The following is a 17,591-nucleotide window of genomic DNA, read 5'->3' on the forward strand; positions in this document are numbered from 1 at the left end:
CAGGAAGACTCCAGGCTTCACCAGGCTGTCTCATGGTTCATCTTCCCAACACTTAACAACCATGTGGTTTAAGAGAAAAGCCTACATAAGACTTTGTAAGAAAATGTATGCCATTAACCATAAAGAAACCATGGTTGACATTGACTGGTAACATTGGCTCCAACCAGGTTTAATTCATCCAGTGAGGGAATGTCTGCCACCACTTTCTTAAAAGTGCTTTCATCTGAAACTGTAAATGACAAGTTGTTTAGGATGATCATTGACATCTGAGCACCTAGGCCTTCAGTGGCATCCTGCTTGAATTAATTCACCTCTTAATAACACCATTATGGCTATAGAAACCATCAATATAATGCAGATATGCAGTATAACGAGTCGTTGCATCACAGATAACTTATGTAGCCAGAATAAATGTGCAACAAACGCACGTAGCACAAGCCACATCTGTGGCACACATCAATAACCTAATAAAATGACGATATTTAAAAATCACACTGTGAACAATGTCCAGCTTTTCTTAAAAGGTCTGTCTTTAAAATGGCTTTGTCAGTAATTCTGCAACCATAGAGAAAACTATTTTCTCTTGTCCCAGTAGCTACAGATACAGTTTGCTAGCTCTGACTGGTCTGACTTGTCGGCTGCCATGCTAACCTAGACATAAGAGGTGGCAAACAAAATTGGCTACTGAGTCATTGTAAACACTAATGGACCAGTGGAAGGCTTTTGTTGTGAAAACCTTTTGAAGCAAGAGTTTCTCATAAGTGTTAAAGGCCATTCAATGAGGCCCACCAGACTGGTGTCAAATGGTAGTGATGATGGTGCTACTACTTGGGGTTTCGTTCAGTATTGCATGAGTGGAACTTTACAAGGGTCACATGTGATAACGCCTGCTCACAGCTCTCCAACAGAGATGGAACTTTAGTTCATGAGAGATTCCTCAGGATGTACGGACAGTTTATAGAAACAAAAATAAGCTTATTCTTGTTTTCCAGCTTCATGATTTAATGTCGTTGGCTGTCCTGCACCTCATCTGGTTCCATATCAGAAAGCTAAAATGTCCAGTGTGTAAGAATTAGTGCCATCTAATGGTGAGACTGCAGATGACAACACAGATTACCCGAGCAAGTCAGGAAACTATTGTTGCCTTCACATAACAGAAAGGAAGTGAAAACTATTTCAAAACTCTATCACAACAACATCATTTATGTATTGTTATATTGTGTTTTTATTTTACTTTTTCATACAAATTCAGAATATGCTTGCATTTAAATGGTAGTTTGTATTTTTGACATGCATAAGTATAGTGAATTAGCATATGTTATGCACCAATTATACCTTAGACTACTTCGCTCAGCCATATGGTTGTAGTCATCAAAGAGTAAAATTAGAAAAACTTAACATGTTCAGAGAATACATTTTGGTATTCAGACCCACAAACAAAATGTCAGTTATTATTTTTTATTAGTTGTTGGTAGTTAGTGGTCCAAAGTAGAGCTCTTAATACTGTATGAGCTGCTGTTTTACTGCAGCTCATACTGTCACTAAGATAAAGAAGAAACGGTCTTATATGAAAAGGTTTATAAGGAAAAGATCTCACCACCTTAGGGTAATTGATGTCTGCAAAAAAGACTAAGGTGAAGTAAGTCACTGTCACTAAAGTGGATTTAAAGCAGCTACTGTCAATTAAAGGTACTCAAATGTTGCTCTTATCCTATAATATAGGATTATGTCATGAGCCAGAGAGCTGAAGCATCACCTCTGTCACCTACAGAAATCGTATGATCTGGACTTGCATAGCATGTGCCCCCCACAGCCATTTAGCATATGCATGATTACATATATATATGCAATTATATATACTTATACCGTATATAATTACGAATCGAAAAACTAAGTGGAACAGATTCATTTTATAACATAATTTGTGGGTTTATTTTCTAAATAGCTTTAGTAATGACATATACAGACAGTATGCCCATGAAAGACAATTCAAAACGTGAAAAATGCTACTAATGCTGTGACATTTGTACACACTCTCTTTTGTAAGACATTAATTGTGTGAGTATAACCATATTTTACCAAAAAGAGAAAAAGATGATGATGTTTCTTCTTCCCCAGACACTCTCTCAGTGCCTCGCTGGTCCCCACAGATTCCCCGAAGAGATCTGGGAAACTCAATAAAACACAGGTAGGCCTAGAGTGTTTGTGTTTGTGAAACACTCATGCATTAGATATAGAATGCAGGTCAAATTCAAAATGGCCTCTTGCTTATCTCAGTTTATATTCTCACATCAACATTTTATTTTCTCTGTGCGCTATTTATATTGTAATTGGGTGGGTTTTGTTCAAGTTGTGTATTTCAATGTTTCCATCTTTCAACTGTTACTTTGTTTTTCTGTCAATCACATTGAGTTGCACAAATGTCATTTATTGTACCTTTATTTGAAGATTCTGTATTATTTTAATAGACATATACTTTTTTGAGGTGCATAACCCTAATGTCTGCCCTTGAACATTATTAGCCTGTTAATATAAGTAAATAATAAATGCATTTGCGTTGCTGGTCACAATACTTCACTACGGCTTTATGGCCTCGTATGTGCTGAAGGATTTCTTTTTGCAGAATCTTCAGCTGTCACATCATCATTCATATTTGACAGCAGCGTCCACTAAAAATTACATCAGGTGGTGAAGATGTCCCTTTCAATTGAAGCGAAGGAGGGGCTTACTAAACAGATTCCGATTCTGTCAAACGGCATTAGTCACTTTCCATTAGCCAGGCAGCCGTACAGAAGGCAACAACACTTACCTGCATTAACTGCTTGTTCTGCTGGTGTGGGGAATCAGTGGTTATAATAGATCACATTGTTGATTTGATTGTGTTGGACTTCTAAATAATGATTGAGACCTTTAAGCTCCCATAACTGGGTCAAATCATCTTATTGAAGAGAACCTCACGGCCTCAGTATTGCACTGCAGAGTGACTGTCTAAGATGACCAAGGTTACTGAAGAAATGAAAATGAAGTGGACCCTAATCAAATGTGCAAATGCTGGGGAGTGGGGAGGTGAGCACAGTCACTGAAGCACCCTCTTCAGGCATCTATTATACTCACAGAAAGGCAACACAGGGAATGTGAGGCTGTCTTTTGTAAAAGCTGACTGTCAGAATGAGTGAGCCTGAAGAAAGCAAAAGGTCAGAAGCTGTGATCTCCTCATGCTAATCCACAGCTGTATGTCATTTTAATGTGCAACAAGCTGAAAGTGATGTGTTTTTATGCTCTCTCCCCACCCCTTTTGCTTGCAGGTTTTCCACAAAATATTGGATGTCCCAGACATGCATAGTGTGCGGAAAGGGAATGTTGTTTGGACTGAAATGTAAAAACTGCAAGTAGGTTTTTCTCCATCATTATTTGATTGCAAAATTATTGGCTGGGATTTGTGTTTGCTCACACTTATTTACTGATTATAGCTATAGCATTTTAAAATGCCTTTTCTAGGTGACACATTTATGAACGGGTGTGATTTATGTATTCTTCTACATGTTATTGTTCCCACTTTTCATATGTTGCCTATCCATTATTGCAATAAATTACCCACAATTATCTCTAAGCCAATGTCGACCACAGTAACCCATGTCCTATGTTCTACTGTATATAGTCACTCACATGAAATGGTATTATTTTCAATTGGGCCTCATCAGTCATTCTCTTAAACGCTGCTTTCTTCCCTTGTTTACTTATACCGCCATACCTCAGCTAAACAATCCTAAATATGTAATTGTTCACGTCAACTTAATATTTCAGGAAAAGACAATGTTAAAGAACATGTTATTATGACATTCTAAGAAATGTAGTGTAAATATCTTTTTGTGTTTTTTTCCCAGTCCCTCCCCCACTGCTCATATTGTTACAAATCAGTTCTGGTGACCCATAAACAAACCAAACACCACATATGGGTGAAAACCTACAAACAACAAACAAACACTGATCAAAGTCCATGTCCTTTGGTTTTCAACCAGGCTGAAGTGCCACAACAAATGCACCAAAGAAGCCCCACCTTGCCATTTACTAATCATACAGAGAGGTGGACGAGAATCTCTCAAAGGTAAGTTTGTCATTGTTCCATTGTTTCCATGCTTTATGTGTGTTACACTAGTGCAGAGGCTGGATTTGGAGGGAGGTGGTTTTCATTCCCAACAAAAGTAAGAAAAAAGAAAATCTTGACTTCCCAGTGAAGATTTACTAATAATTAGTAAATCTTCACCAAATTATTTATATCTTGTACTTTTGCTTGTTGCTTGCTACCCACTGTTTTGTTTGCCATGGCTTTCGTTTCCAATCAAAGGATGTATGTCACTTTGGAATGGTGTGAGATGTCACCACTGGAGCTAGTGATCATATGTTGGTCTGTAATTACCTTCAACATGAGAATGTATCGCTTCAGGCTATTTTTGACCCCCACCAATAGGAGGTTTATGTTTTCGCCGTCTGTCTGTCTGTTAGCAACATAACTCGAAAAGTGCTGTATTATAGTCTAGTATTAGTTCTGAGATAGTCACCACGCTCTCTCATTACAGACCTCTGCTTCTTGCTCCGGCCCAGAGTGATTGATAGATATGCCAAAACTCAGAACACCTGTTTCTTGTTAACTCTTGTTAGCTCCTCATTTCAAATTCAGCTCCCGAACTGATTATCTTTCCATTTTCCAGCAAGTTTAGTTCTCATGTGTATGACATGAGAACTATGTCCTGAACCCAGTTTACGTTTGGTAACCTGTGATTTTTGCCTGAACAGTGTTGTGTCCTGTATTTCTGTCCACCTGTCTTCACAGTAGAATGTTTGCCTCTAAATGGGTTAAAGCTGTTGTCAGAGCATTTACCTGTCTGTTAGCAATCCCGTCACCCCTCAATATTTGCATTTACCTGATAAATGGAGAGAACTGCCTCTTTTTGCAGTTCTGATTTAACATGTAACAAAAAATATTTCACTGACAGCGGCTTTAAACAGAACATTTCTATTTAAAGTATGGTTGTGCAGGATTTAGATTTCTGCTCTTAATCAGTAATATAATGCAATTACCATTTTAATTAAAATTGGTAATTGATAAGAACTTTTACTTTGAACTTGCTCAGAATGTATAATTTCAGAACCTGAAGGTCACTGAAGACAAGAGCCTTAAATTGAGTCGTGTATATGTGGATGATTTTTAGATTGTGGATCCATGTTACTACGCTGCAGTTTGCTGTCCTCACATTGTATGTTTCAATGTTTCGGTCCTTCAAACCACTGCCAATACATCTTTCCAGTAAAAAGGTCAAAGGCCCTCTATTGTTATCTACTGTTTAATTAAGCCACTTAAGTGTGACAGGTGTGATATTTGTACTGAGAGAGAGAAGAAAAATGTACATTATCTGTTATCAATACTGAGATTCTTTTGTCCTCTCTACCCACAGATCAGCAAGGAACGACTCAAGGTAAGGCCACTAATTAAATCTAAATCTTTTATTCTATGAAGAACAGTTTGCTTTTTTTGTCTGTGTGAGATAACAAATGATGGTGTTCAAGAAAGGGCATTTTGCTCATTTTCCATAATATGCAGGTGCAGTTAATGAGTTTTGCCTAATTTTACTCAAACTATCTGATGAGTATTGTGTATTTGCATCTACCTCAGTGTTTCATTGTTCTACTTCTTTGCTGTAGTAGCTCGTCTGGTACGGACTGAATCAGTGCCATGTGACATCAACAACCCACTCAGGTACACAGACCTGCACATCAGTCAGACGCTCCCCAAAACGAACAAAATCAACAAGGTATGAAGAAATCGACTGGGCATTACACTTTGTTTCTTACCTTGTTTCCATTTTGTGGGGTAATGGTTATGAGTCAATTAGTCTTTCCCAGGGGATCATGACACCATGAAAAAGTATACTTCTTCTGCGGTATAAATGTTTACACAGATGAGTTCTCCTTATGAATATATTTGAATGTTTTTCAGCCAGCACGTTCAAAAATTGATTACACAGTAACTCACAGAGAAAAAAATTTAGATGGTAGAAATTGTGAAAACCAAATGATCGTGTAAATACACTCTTAGAAATAAGGGTTCCAAAAAGGTCCTTCTACAAGGGCTGATGTTCTTCTCTTCTATTTGCTTCTGAAGAAACCCTTTCCCAAAGTAACACTAATGGTTCCAGTAAGAACCATTTTGATCCAGAGAACCCTTTAAACATTTTCCTGAATAAAGGGTTTTAAAAGGGTTCTTGGTGGAACCCTTCAAAAGGGTTCTCCTATGAGGACAAGCCGAAGAACCTTATATGGTTCTACTTAGCACTTGTATTTCTAAGCGTGTATGAGATCATTATAAATGCACAGCTTTTGTGTTTGTCAGGTAGAAATGCTGGCAAGGAATTGTCAGAGCTCATAACATTTTTTTTGTGTTAACAGATCCTTGTTTTATCATTTTCAACATCAACATTTCAATCCAACACAATTTATTTCTGTATAGTGTAAATGTAAAAGAACACGGTCGACTGGACAGTGATAATGCTCACTCAAACAGATTTAACAAACATAATGAGGAGGTCTGTCTAATCTAAAATCACTGGTGAAGGCCCAACCCTGATGCTCCCTGAGCAAAGGCCTGTAAGTCTGTTGGATTTTGGAATCAGGAGAAAATAGTATGTGATATCGGGAAAAAAAGGATACACAAACAAGTGGTTGATTAACTGTCATTAGGCATCATTAGAATTAAAATTAAAGTCAAGACGGTGATCATGCCACAGATGTCCAAAAAACAAAATTGCTTTCACAAGTTGAAGATGTTATGATTGCCCATAAAAAAACAAAATATTGATTCACCGAATGTCTTGGTGAGATCAGCTTAATTTAATTAAACAGCTGGATTTTTCAGTCATCTGATTGAGTCCAATATGCACAAATGTGACTTGAATATGATTGCAAAGTAGTTGTCTTGATTCCTTTTTAGCTACATGTTAGAGCATCATTAAATGAACCTCTTAATAGAATTGTAAGAGCACTTCGTGTGTGAACATCTGCAGCCCTACACAATAAAAATCTATCTTTGCCAGAAACGAAAAACACAGCATTTTACACGTTGAGATTGATTACCTCTGTCAGAAATGTTTCGAATCTACGCAAGTTAAAATGAATGAAAACCAAGTGCCTGGAAGGTGGAAAATCAATCTAGAAGTTTAGTAGTGTGACACAGAGAGGCTAAAAATAAAGTTGTGTAAAAGAGACTAAAAATCTGTCATATAAAGTCTGTCCAACATCTTCTTTATTTCTCTTCTTAGGATCACATCCCAGTCCCGTACCAACCGGACTCGAGCAGTAACCCCTCTTCCACCACTTCCTCCACCCCGTCCTCTCCAGCCCCTCCTCTGCCCAGCAGTGCCACGCCCCCATCGCCACTACACCCCTCCCCACAGTCAGCACGGCAACAGAAGCAGTTCAACTTGACAGGTATTGGCATGTCGACAAGGTTATCACGAATCGTTTATGATCAACGTAACCGGTTTCGATCTCGAATAAATAAGTATGTGAATAAATCTTCACAATATACAGATTTTTCAGTATGACAATAATTGTCAGTTTCCAGTGTTGTAGTGTGGAAATCTAAAGTCCTTGGATCAATGGTACCAAAAATAAAGCTGGATTAATGATGAGGCCAAACATGAGCGTGAAGCCAATGTCAGTTCTGACGTGGTGCGAAGCAGCGAAATGATCAAAATGAGTCCTGAGGGTGGGCATGAATAAAACTTTATTCTTTGAGTCAGTGACTCAGAAACACAAATGTCAGCCTAATGATGGGAATAGAGGAAATGTCAGGAGGACACATTATTGAGGAGACTGTGAATGACTGTGAGATTTAATGTCAAGCCATAAGTCATTGAGGTGTTGTGGACTGGCTGACAAACAGCCTAAGCTTAAAGGTGGCAGACTATTCTTATATTGATCACAAAAAAATGTTAATTGTTATGAAAATATCGTGCAGTTATTTTGATGAAAACCAGTAAATGCATGAAGTAAAGACTAAATTTCAGTAGTTAATATGAGTAAATTAATAAGGAGAAGTGTCTTTGTGTGAACTTTGTTTTTGTTTTGTGAAGCAGAATTCTCATTATTCTTTCATTGACTTACTTGAGTGTAAACAAACCGACGGATTAGCTTGGCAACGCTTCACACTCCAACTCTCCCCTCTGTCTCTTTCTGCAGCCTCCAGTTATTTCAAATACAAGCAGCAATTTATCTTCCCAGGTAAGCCTCTCATAATTGATCATTACCCCTACCCACAATGCACTGCAACTTGCCCAGGATAAGTGAGGAGGAGGGCTCTTTTGATGATGCCATGATTTTCATCTCCTCATCTTGGCCTGCTTTAAGACTCTCTGCCCTGACACCCACTCATTGCTTTTCTTATTGGGTCCTCGTAATGATTTGTCAATGCTCGGACTCTTTGCCTTTGTCCACACTAGCACCACAGAGCCTTTGCTCATTTTGCAGGTTACTACACTGCACACAACCTGAAGTGCTTTGAGGAAAATAAAAGAAAAGCAAAATTGAGATATGGGGAAGAGACAGATCTTTGGAAATAATTGTAAGCAAACATATGCGTCCGTCTCCTTCCCACCTAGATATAATCAGCTACCTTAATCAGAAGGTAGTTGTGGTGAAACACTACCACTTACTGCTAATACCATCAATCTAAACTTACATCTATATGACTACATTTTCTTGTAATAACTGCATTTCCAGAGGAGCATTTTATCTCCATTTCAGAAGTAACCTAAGTCACATGCTGAATATCCTTTCATGTAAACTGGCTATAAACCTTTTGGTGTTAACAGGAAGTTGAGTATTGCAACCATGAGCCAATGACAGTAAAAGTTATTCTTGTCATAAAGTTCTCGAATTTGTTGAGCTCTGAAACATTGGGGTCAATATTAGATAATCGTTAAACCACTGGAAGCATTCTAAACAATGTTCAGGATTTAAATCTTAATTATCCTTTATTCTAATTTACTGTTTTGATATTTTTTATTGACTCTTTGCAGATGTTGCTCCAGAGGCTCCACCCAGCAGAGCACCACAGGTCATCCTCCATCCCGTAGTGTCTGAGCCAGGGTGAGTCATAATAGAGAGTTTATTCAATAAAACAGCCAGTCCAGTCTTCCTCACATTCATCTCATCTTTAAGTTCTGTTTTTCCTTTGTTCCTCTCCATCTTACTTCTTCTGTGTGGCAGAAGTCAGATTTATTGAATCACAGATATTTGGATGACATGTTTCAGTGGTGACATGAGGAACAATCACAGACTAATGTTAGTATGGCCTTTACTTCATGCTACACTAGGGATGCCAATCAGATTTTCACTGGCTCTTTGAGGAAGCCAGTGGTCACGATAAAACAACCCAAAGAGGAGGAGGATTGATGAAATGGGTAAGACCCAGATGTTAATTAGATCAGGATCTCAATCTATCACAAGAGGGAAAAGTCATTTTACAAACACAATATGGACCGTAGCCATTGATTGCAAGGGAATAGTCAACAGCAAATGATGATAATAATAATGTGCATTTAATGTTTTCACACCACTTCCCTGTGGCATCGGCCAGCTTTGAGATAACTAATGGAAGCAATGACTGGAAATAATAAGAATCGGAACAAAATATGACAACAAATAATAGTGTCCATATGTCAGGGTAAGCTCCATTTGTGTATGAATAGAATGGGGTTGTTTGATGGTCACTGTTCACTGGTCACTGAATCATTGGAAGCGATTGTGACTATTGTAGCTGTGGACATGATGTATAAATGTAGAACCATGTATGAATACACTGATGTCAGTTAGAATCATTCGGATTTAGTTGGACGAGTGGACAAACAAACGAACTAGAAAGACACAGCATTTGTCCAGAGCTTGCACTTTGCCAGCTCCTCCTAGCCATAATGGTTTACAAAGAGACAATAGTTATTGTGTGTCAAGTATTATATATATATATAAATATATATATATAATATAGTATATAACAATTACAACTCCCATGTGGCACTGATGGACCTTGGATATAATGTTGTTGCTTGTTTGCATAATAGTGATGATATAGTCTCATTTTAATATATTATATTAAAATGTTCTCATTAAAGTAGTGGGAGAGATACCCATTATTACTAACATTGGGCTCGCGCTGTTGCCCTTTATGTTCTTTCTTCCCACTGTCCAAAGACTTGGAGTTGGGGCTAAAATGAAATAATCCACCCAACATCCAAAAGACATCTAGTAAATGAAAAATCACAGCCCACTAAACTTACTTTACTTAGCCTATACTTACTTGTTGATTCATTCTTGTCATATAAAAGTATCATTCTTATTCTTGAAACCATACATCGATATCAACAATAAATTGTTAATGTAATCCACAGATCCACAAATGCCTCATCTCTGTGCTGACGAGTATCAAAACAGTTCCACTTATAATTTTGTAAGTAGAGGAGCGTGGCCTGAACCCTGATTGCTGTGGTTAAAGAACATTAAATGCATCCAAGGAGACGCCTCAGGAACCTTAGCCAGGCAGCACAATTTAGAGATTGAGTGGTAATTAATTAAGTCACTTGGATCACCCCCTTTTTAGCAATTGGACAACTTGCAATTTACACTTCTCAAGTGCTGAGGAGATATATATATGTAAATACAGTGGTATGAAAAATTTTTGGCACCCCTGTGAATTTTCATGATTTTCCTTTATAAATCCTGGAGCGGAAGGTCCTTGGTGGAGAGCCAGACCTTCTGTTCAGGTTGATAATCAGGTGCGGGGATCTGGTGTCGATTGGCCTGTTTCTGTGATTGCTGGGAGGCTCATAGCAGAGAGGCCCGTACCTGACGCCACATAGACTGGCAACGACGAAGGTTTGCTTGCATGGATGGCACAGCGACTTCGTCCTCCTGGAACTCGAAGAGGGGAGGTTGATAGCCGAGGGAGGCCATGAAGGGGGAGACAACGGTGGAAGCAGAGGTGAGGGAGTTGTGGGCATATTCTACCCAAGGGAGGAAGACCATGCGGTGACACAAAGGAGGGCCCTCTCCAAGCTTTGGTTTGTCCTTTCCGTTTGACCATTGGACTGGGGATGATAGCTGGAGGAGAGACTGGCAGAGGCCCCCAGTGCTGAGCCAAACGCCTTTCAAACCCGGGAGAAAAACTGGGGACCTGTCAGAGACGATGTCGACTGGGAAGCCATGGATACGGAAGACATGGCTGACCAGGAGCTCTCCAGTTTCAGCTGCAGAGGGAATCTTGGGAAGTGGGATGAAATTAACTGTCTTAGAGAACCTGTCGACCACGGTGAGGACTGTGGTATTGTTGTTGGATGGGGGAAGACCAGTGACGAAGTCGATGGCAATGTGGGACCATAGGCGATGAGGGATGGAGAGTGGATTGAGCAGTCCAGCAGGTGGGCGGTTGGATGTCTTGCTTCTAGCACAGATAGGACAGGCAGAGACAAAGGTTGCCGTGTCCTGGGGCATGGACAGCCACCAGAAACGCTGCCTGAGGAACTGCAGGGTGCGAGCGACTCCAGGATGGCAATCGAGTTTTGAAGAGAGAGCCCACTGCAGAACCTCAGAGTGAACAGGGTTGGGGATGAACAGGCGATTTGGCGGTCCACCTCCCGGATCAGGTTCAGTCCACTGGGCCCTAAGAACCCTCGCCTCCACAGGCCAGGAGGCTGCACCCAGGATGCAGGTAGGAGAGAGGATGAGGCCAGGGTCTTGGTCCGGTGGATCAGGTGAGTATTGGCGGGAAAGTCGGGCTTCACGTTCCTGGAGCCAGGACGAAAGGTGAGGGTGAAATTTGAAACGTCCCAGGAAGAGAGCCCATCGAGCCTGCCTGGAGTTGCCTTCGCTGGAGCTGACGAGGAGCAGCAGGAGTTCCAGAGGACAAGGAATGAACACAGGATAGCAGCTGCACTTCCGCTGGAGCAGACGAGGAGCGATGAAGGCGAGGAAGGCAGAAGAAATCTCAGGAGAAGAGGGATTCGCTGGAGCTTACGTGTTTCTCGAGTGGCAGGAGACAGTTTTCCAGGGAGTCAAAATTTCTTTCAGCGAGTAGAGAGGTAAACGTGTGACTATACCGGCTGGTGCGAAACAACGAACTGACGCTGGTGAGCGGGCGGCTCCGGCTTAAGAGCACTGCTGATTGATGATCAGGAGCAGGTTGGGTGGAGCCGAGCAGGTGGAGACGATCACCAGCGTCTTCTGGAAAGTAGGTCAACCACACCTCCTGCAGAGAGAGAGAACACAGAGCAGCAGGGAGCAACAACAAATTATACTGCTGAAGGTGCGGTGAGAGTGGATCGTGACACCCGTTACAAACAGAGTCGCTTGACATATGCTAAAGCACATCTGGACAAGCCAGCTTCAATTTGGAATAAGGTTCTGTGGACTGATGAAACTAAAATAGTTATTTGGGCAAAACAAGGGGCGTTATGCATGGTGGAAAAGAACACAGCATTTCAAGAAAAAACACTTTACCTACAGTAAAATTTGTGGTGGTTCCATCATGCTGTGGGGCTGTGTGGCCAGTGCATGGACTGGGAATGTTGTTGGGCTGGATTTTTCAACAAGACAACGACCCTAAACACTGCTCAAAATCTACTAAGGCATTCATGCAGCGGAACAAATACAACGTACTGGAATGACCATCTCAGTCCCCAGACCTGAATATTATTGAACATTTGTGGTGTGATTTAAAGCTTGCTGTCCATGGTCGGAAACCATCAAACCTGACTGAACTGGAGATGTTTTGTAATGAAGAATGCGCCAAAATACCTTCAGCCAGAATCCAGACTCTAATTGGAAGCTATAGAAAGCATTTAGAGGCTGTTATTTCTGCAAAAAGGAGGATGCACAAAATGTTTCTTTTGTTGTGCCTAAACCACTGTATAACCTCAGTTCATTCTTGATTGAGGTAGTCACATGAATGCTGGTAAATATTTAAAAATCATGAAAGGAGAAATCATATGATCTACTTGTTATTTTTCTGTAAAATAAATGTTCAGTTTCATAAATGTTCTTATTGTTTATGTTTTTGTAAATCATAAATAAATTACAGCAACAATGAAATAGAGCATTAGTGAGTATCAAAATGATGAAATCCACAGTCTATCCATCTGTACAGCTTCCTTTGAGGGTGGCAGGGAGAGCGTAGTCTCCTGATTAAATTAATGCTATTGTCCATCTTCCCCTACATCTTTGTATGTTCTCGTAGTGGCAGCTGTTAGATTTCTGTGGTCGTAATGGCCTCATCCCAGGGTTAATGAGGGCCTGTCTTAGACCTCTACACCCGGCAGGATCGCCTCATTAGAGCAGCGATCGAACTGCTGCTAGAGACTCTTGGCGCCACAGGAATCACACATTATTTGATATGCTGCTTCACCTGTGCTCTTTGCTCAGAGTCCAGGATTGCTTTGTGAGCCAGTGCTAATATACCAGAGAAAAGGTTGAGAGATGTTACATGCTGATGTTACAGCCAGTTATGGGGACAGTGGAGGATGGACTTTGTGTCATGTCATTGGCACCCACGGAGTATGTGACCGCGGACATACTGGGGTCAGAAATTAATAGGGACTCAGGGCACAAATGCACTTGAAACATCATAAAATGACTGTGAAAGTAGAAATTAGGGTAAGAACATCCCACCACTAATTAGGAGTGGCCGTTCTTACATTTCATTCTGTTCACACTTTCATTTATCTGTCAAATAGTCTTCATATAATATTAATTTTTCCACTTAAGCTGATCTACTAAATAAAAGCAAGTGGCACTAAGTATTTTGATTGTATTTTAAATACAATAATAATAATTAAAAAAAACTACTATTCCAACAAAAATGAGCATCGGAATATCAGTTAATTAAAAATTGGTTACTTGATCACTTCGAAAACGTATCTTACGTCGCAATCGCAAGTTCAGCAGTTATTGGTGATTGATCGTATCATATTTATCGTATCATAATTATCATACAGTCTGCTTCCCCAGTTCCCCCCTAGTGCTGTGTTCATTTGGATTTCCCTTATTAATATTCAATAAAGGTACATTCTTTGTCTGTTTTTATAAACTCTCTTTATTAATTTTCGGAGATTTTAAACAATACATTACAGACAGACATACAAAAAACTCAACATACGTACACTCTTACCAATACACAAGACAAGGGGGTAAACATATAATATATAGAAAGATTATGTTATGAGTAAAATAATCTAAATGGTTGCCAGATCCTGTACAGTTTGTCTGTTTTTAAATGTTCCCTTTCATATTCTTCAAGCTTCAACGATTTTGTAGTCATTGTGCAAACAACTAATTACCAAAAAGTGTCACCCTCAAATCAAATGATGCCCCTAATGAAGGAAAAAAAGGCAATTATACAATAGAAATGTTAAAATAACCAGTGTCCAAATGCTGATTAAATAATCATTCAAACACTGTCAGGATACTGTATCATTCAGATTTTATGAGTTAATAAAGACACAAACACCATTTGAAACCAGATTGAGCTCATCAGTTTCTTTGTTTTTCTTGCTTTCAGGAATGAGGGCAACCCTTTACTTCAAATCGAAGTGGAGCCGACATCAGACGTAAGTCTCTATTTTAAACTGGACATGACCTTTGTGATGAACTTGCATGTGCCTGAAAGTTTTTTCATTTACAAGATTTTTTTTAAATTAAAATGACTTGTGAATCTGAATGAAGACAAAATAGCCCTTTACATCATCATGTGTCCCAGTCATTTGCATTGTTATCTCGTTTAACACAGTTTGTCTGATCTCTTCGAGACGCCTCAAGCTAAGTTATGCATCGGAAGCAGGAAAAAGGAAAAGAATCTAACAATGATATAGTTGAGAAAATTGTGATGCATATTGCCTTGAATAATAATCCTGCAGGCATTTTTGAATAGGTCATTTTCAATTCAATTCATATTTAAAATCAAATCAGAATAAATCTGCCAGTTTTTTCCTTCTGGCTGCTTTCCCTTTTTAGAATTCTATCTATGTTTGTAATTGCCTAAATAGCAGTCAGTAGTTCTAATGCACACATCTTGACACAATTGTGTGGCAACACATCTCTTAACATGTCAGCGATGATTTATAATCATAATTATATATAATATAATATAATCTTTATCAATGATACATTAATGTATGTAGTATATATACATATCCTGTAAATTAAGGGCTTTTCTTGCAGTTCTGGGGGTGAAGTAAATTTCATTCAGATATTTAATTGATTGAAGAGAGTACATGCATAACGACACAAGGCACCACAGTGTTTTCTTTTTCTCTTAAACCCACCCTGTATGCTACAGTTTGCAGGAGAATTTCGCTCATTCTAATCCTCAAGCTGCTCTATTCCATTTGCCAGAACATGTATTTCCCATCTCAGCTGAATATTTTACACCACCTCTTTGTGTTTTTAAGGGGATTTTTTCTCCTGACACAGTTTGAATCTGTTTAAATGTGAAAATGTAGCAGCTACAGTGGAACACCTACATTTTTCTTCACGCAGAACGAGGAAGGAAACGACGAGGACTCCGGCGACGAGTTTGAGGAGATGAACCTTTCGCTTCTGTCGGCTCGCAACTTCCCGCGCAAAGCCAGCCAGACGAGCATCTTTTTGCAGGAGTGGGACATCCCGTTTGAGCAGCTGGAGATCGGGGAGATGATTGGCAAGGGACGCTTTGGCAAGGTTTTCCACGGACGCTGGCATGGCGAGGTGGCAATTCGCTTGATTGACATCGAGCGTGACAACGAGGACCAGCTCAAGGCGTTCAAGCGTGAGGTGATGGCCTACCGCAACACTCGCCATGAGAACGTGGTTCTGTTTATGGGAGCTTGCATGAGTCCACCACATCTGGCCATCATCACGAGGTAAGAATGAAGATGGAAATCAACTGCTACTGTAGCCAGAACTTGCAGGCATGTCTGGGATGTAAAATGATTTGAACATGTTTACAAAGCATAGAATTTACAAAGATACCATCATGCAAAAAGTATAAAAGATCTCAAGATCTTTCAGCATAAGAATAAGTTGTCTTCTGGAAAAGAAAGCAGGTGGAGGAGGTGGGACTTAATCTATCCATCGATTAGCTGTCACGTGGCATCATGCTCATCCTTTGCTGGAGTTTTATTTTTTAATAATATCATAGCAATGATAATAATACAATACATCTATGATGTACATTTCAAGAAGCACATGGTTGGTTTAAGAATAAAGCAAATACCATAAAGAAATCTAAAAATAACAATTTAAAAATATCGATATTGTTAGAAAATTGTAAGAAATCCCATAGAGGTGGGTTTTGACGTGGGCTTTCTGAGTGTTATGAATGGACTGTGGAAGTGAGTTCTCTCGCCAAGGAGCTCCTCAGCTGAAGGCTCTGGAGCCCATGGAAGCTAATGGAGCAGGTGTTGTGTTGAGGAGGATGGATGAGGAGGAACGCTGAGTGTGAGTGGTGCAGTATGTATGGAGGACACTGGAGATGCATGCGGGTGCAAGGTTATGGAGAGCTTTTTGGCAATTATTTATGATGAATAAATCATTTTGAAGTATAATTATTTAGTTATCAACTTAGAAAAAGTAAGGGAAGTCCATTCATATTTAACCAGCCGAATCAGGGTCACCACCCTGAAACCAAGGGATAATGTATTCATTTATGGCTTGAAATCAGTCGAGTAAATCGGTTTAATTGTGTGAAATATTCAAGCAGATACGTCAATATAACAATATATTTACATGAACAATACAAATATACAAACATAACATACATATAAACAAACACAATAAAACAAAACAAAATACAGCTCTCGCCAACAGAAATTAAGTTAAGGTCAAAGGAAAGAGTTCACGTTTCAGATCCGTCGAAAGTCACAGTTTATGAGACTTTTTGTACAATAATCAATGAATAGATTGATTGATTTTGTAGAACTGGTCAACTTAGTGATGTATAATATTTCTAAGATATTCTGGAGGAATCATCTCCAGTAATATCTTACACCAACAGAGGGGCTCTTATCATTAATCCACGGTAACAATATATTTACCAAAGGTTAGAATGTTGTATAACCTTTTGCCAGAATTAGTAATTGTATATCTCCTTTAGAGACCTAAAATCAAACATATTGGATCCATTTCTAAATCCAAACCAAATATCTTTTCAATTTCGCTTAATATGTCAGACCAATATTTCTGTAATTTACCATATGAGGTAAGGTACCTATTTCTGTCTTACATTTAAGACACAAAGGAGAAAATACCGGGGAAGGAATTCCTGCGATTAGGAGATCGAGTCCTATGTATTATTTACGACTGGATAGCTTTTGCTCGAGCACAGATGAAAATCTTTTTTAGCATTACTCCAAATATCCTCCCATGTCCCATCATCAATATCGACTGACAAGTCCTTCTCCCAGACTGCCTTGATCCTCTGTGTATCAGTAGTGGAAGTAATACAAGCTAATACATTATAAAGCAGACTAATAGACACTTTCTGTGGAGGTTGAAACAACACTTTCTACAGA

At 39.4% G+C, this 17,591-nt stretch overlaps 1 protein-coding gene across 2 annotated transcripts in view; it reads left to right on the top strand.

Moving 5' to 3' along the window:
• Positions 1–17,591, top strand: part of ksr2 (kinase suppressor of ras 2) — a gene marked incomplete at both ends in the record, with an annotated part of 102,109 nt that overhangs the window by 70,829 nt on the left and 13,689 nt on the right. For both annotated transcript variants that reach the window (XM_083904435.1, XM_083904434.1), the window contains 9 exons: positions 2,119–2,188; positions 3,306–3,389; positions 4,020–4,105; positions 5,701–5,810; positions 7,314–7,482; positions 8,236–8,277; positions 9,075–9,144; positions 14,603–14,651; positions 15,580–15,941. In XM_083904435.1, the coding sequence (XP_083760561.1) occupies positions 2,119–2,188; positions 3,306–3,389; positions 4,020–4,105; positions 5,701–5,810; positions 7,314–7,482; positions 8,236–8,277; positions 9,075–9,144; positions 14,603–14,651; positions 15,580–15,941 (1,042 nt within the window). The remainder of the gene's footprint in view (positions 1–2,118; positions 2,189–3,305; positions 3,390–4,019; positions 4,106–5,700; positions 5,811–7,313; positions 7,483–8,235; positions 8,278–9,074; positions 9,145–14,602; positions 14,652–15,579; positions 15,942–17,591) is intronic.

Source organism: Microchirus variegatus, assembly GCF_963457635.1.
Source record: "Microchirus variegatus genome assembly, chromosome: 18".
Classification (NCBI taxonomy): Eukaryota; Metazoa; Chordata; class Actinopteri; order Pleuronectiformes; family Soleidae; genus Microchirus; species Microchirus variegatus.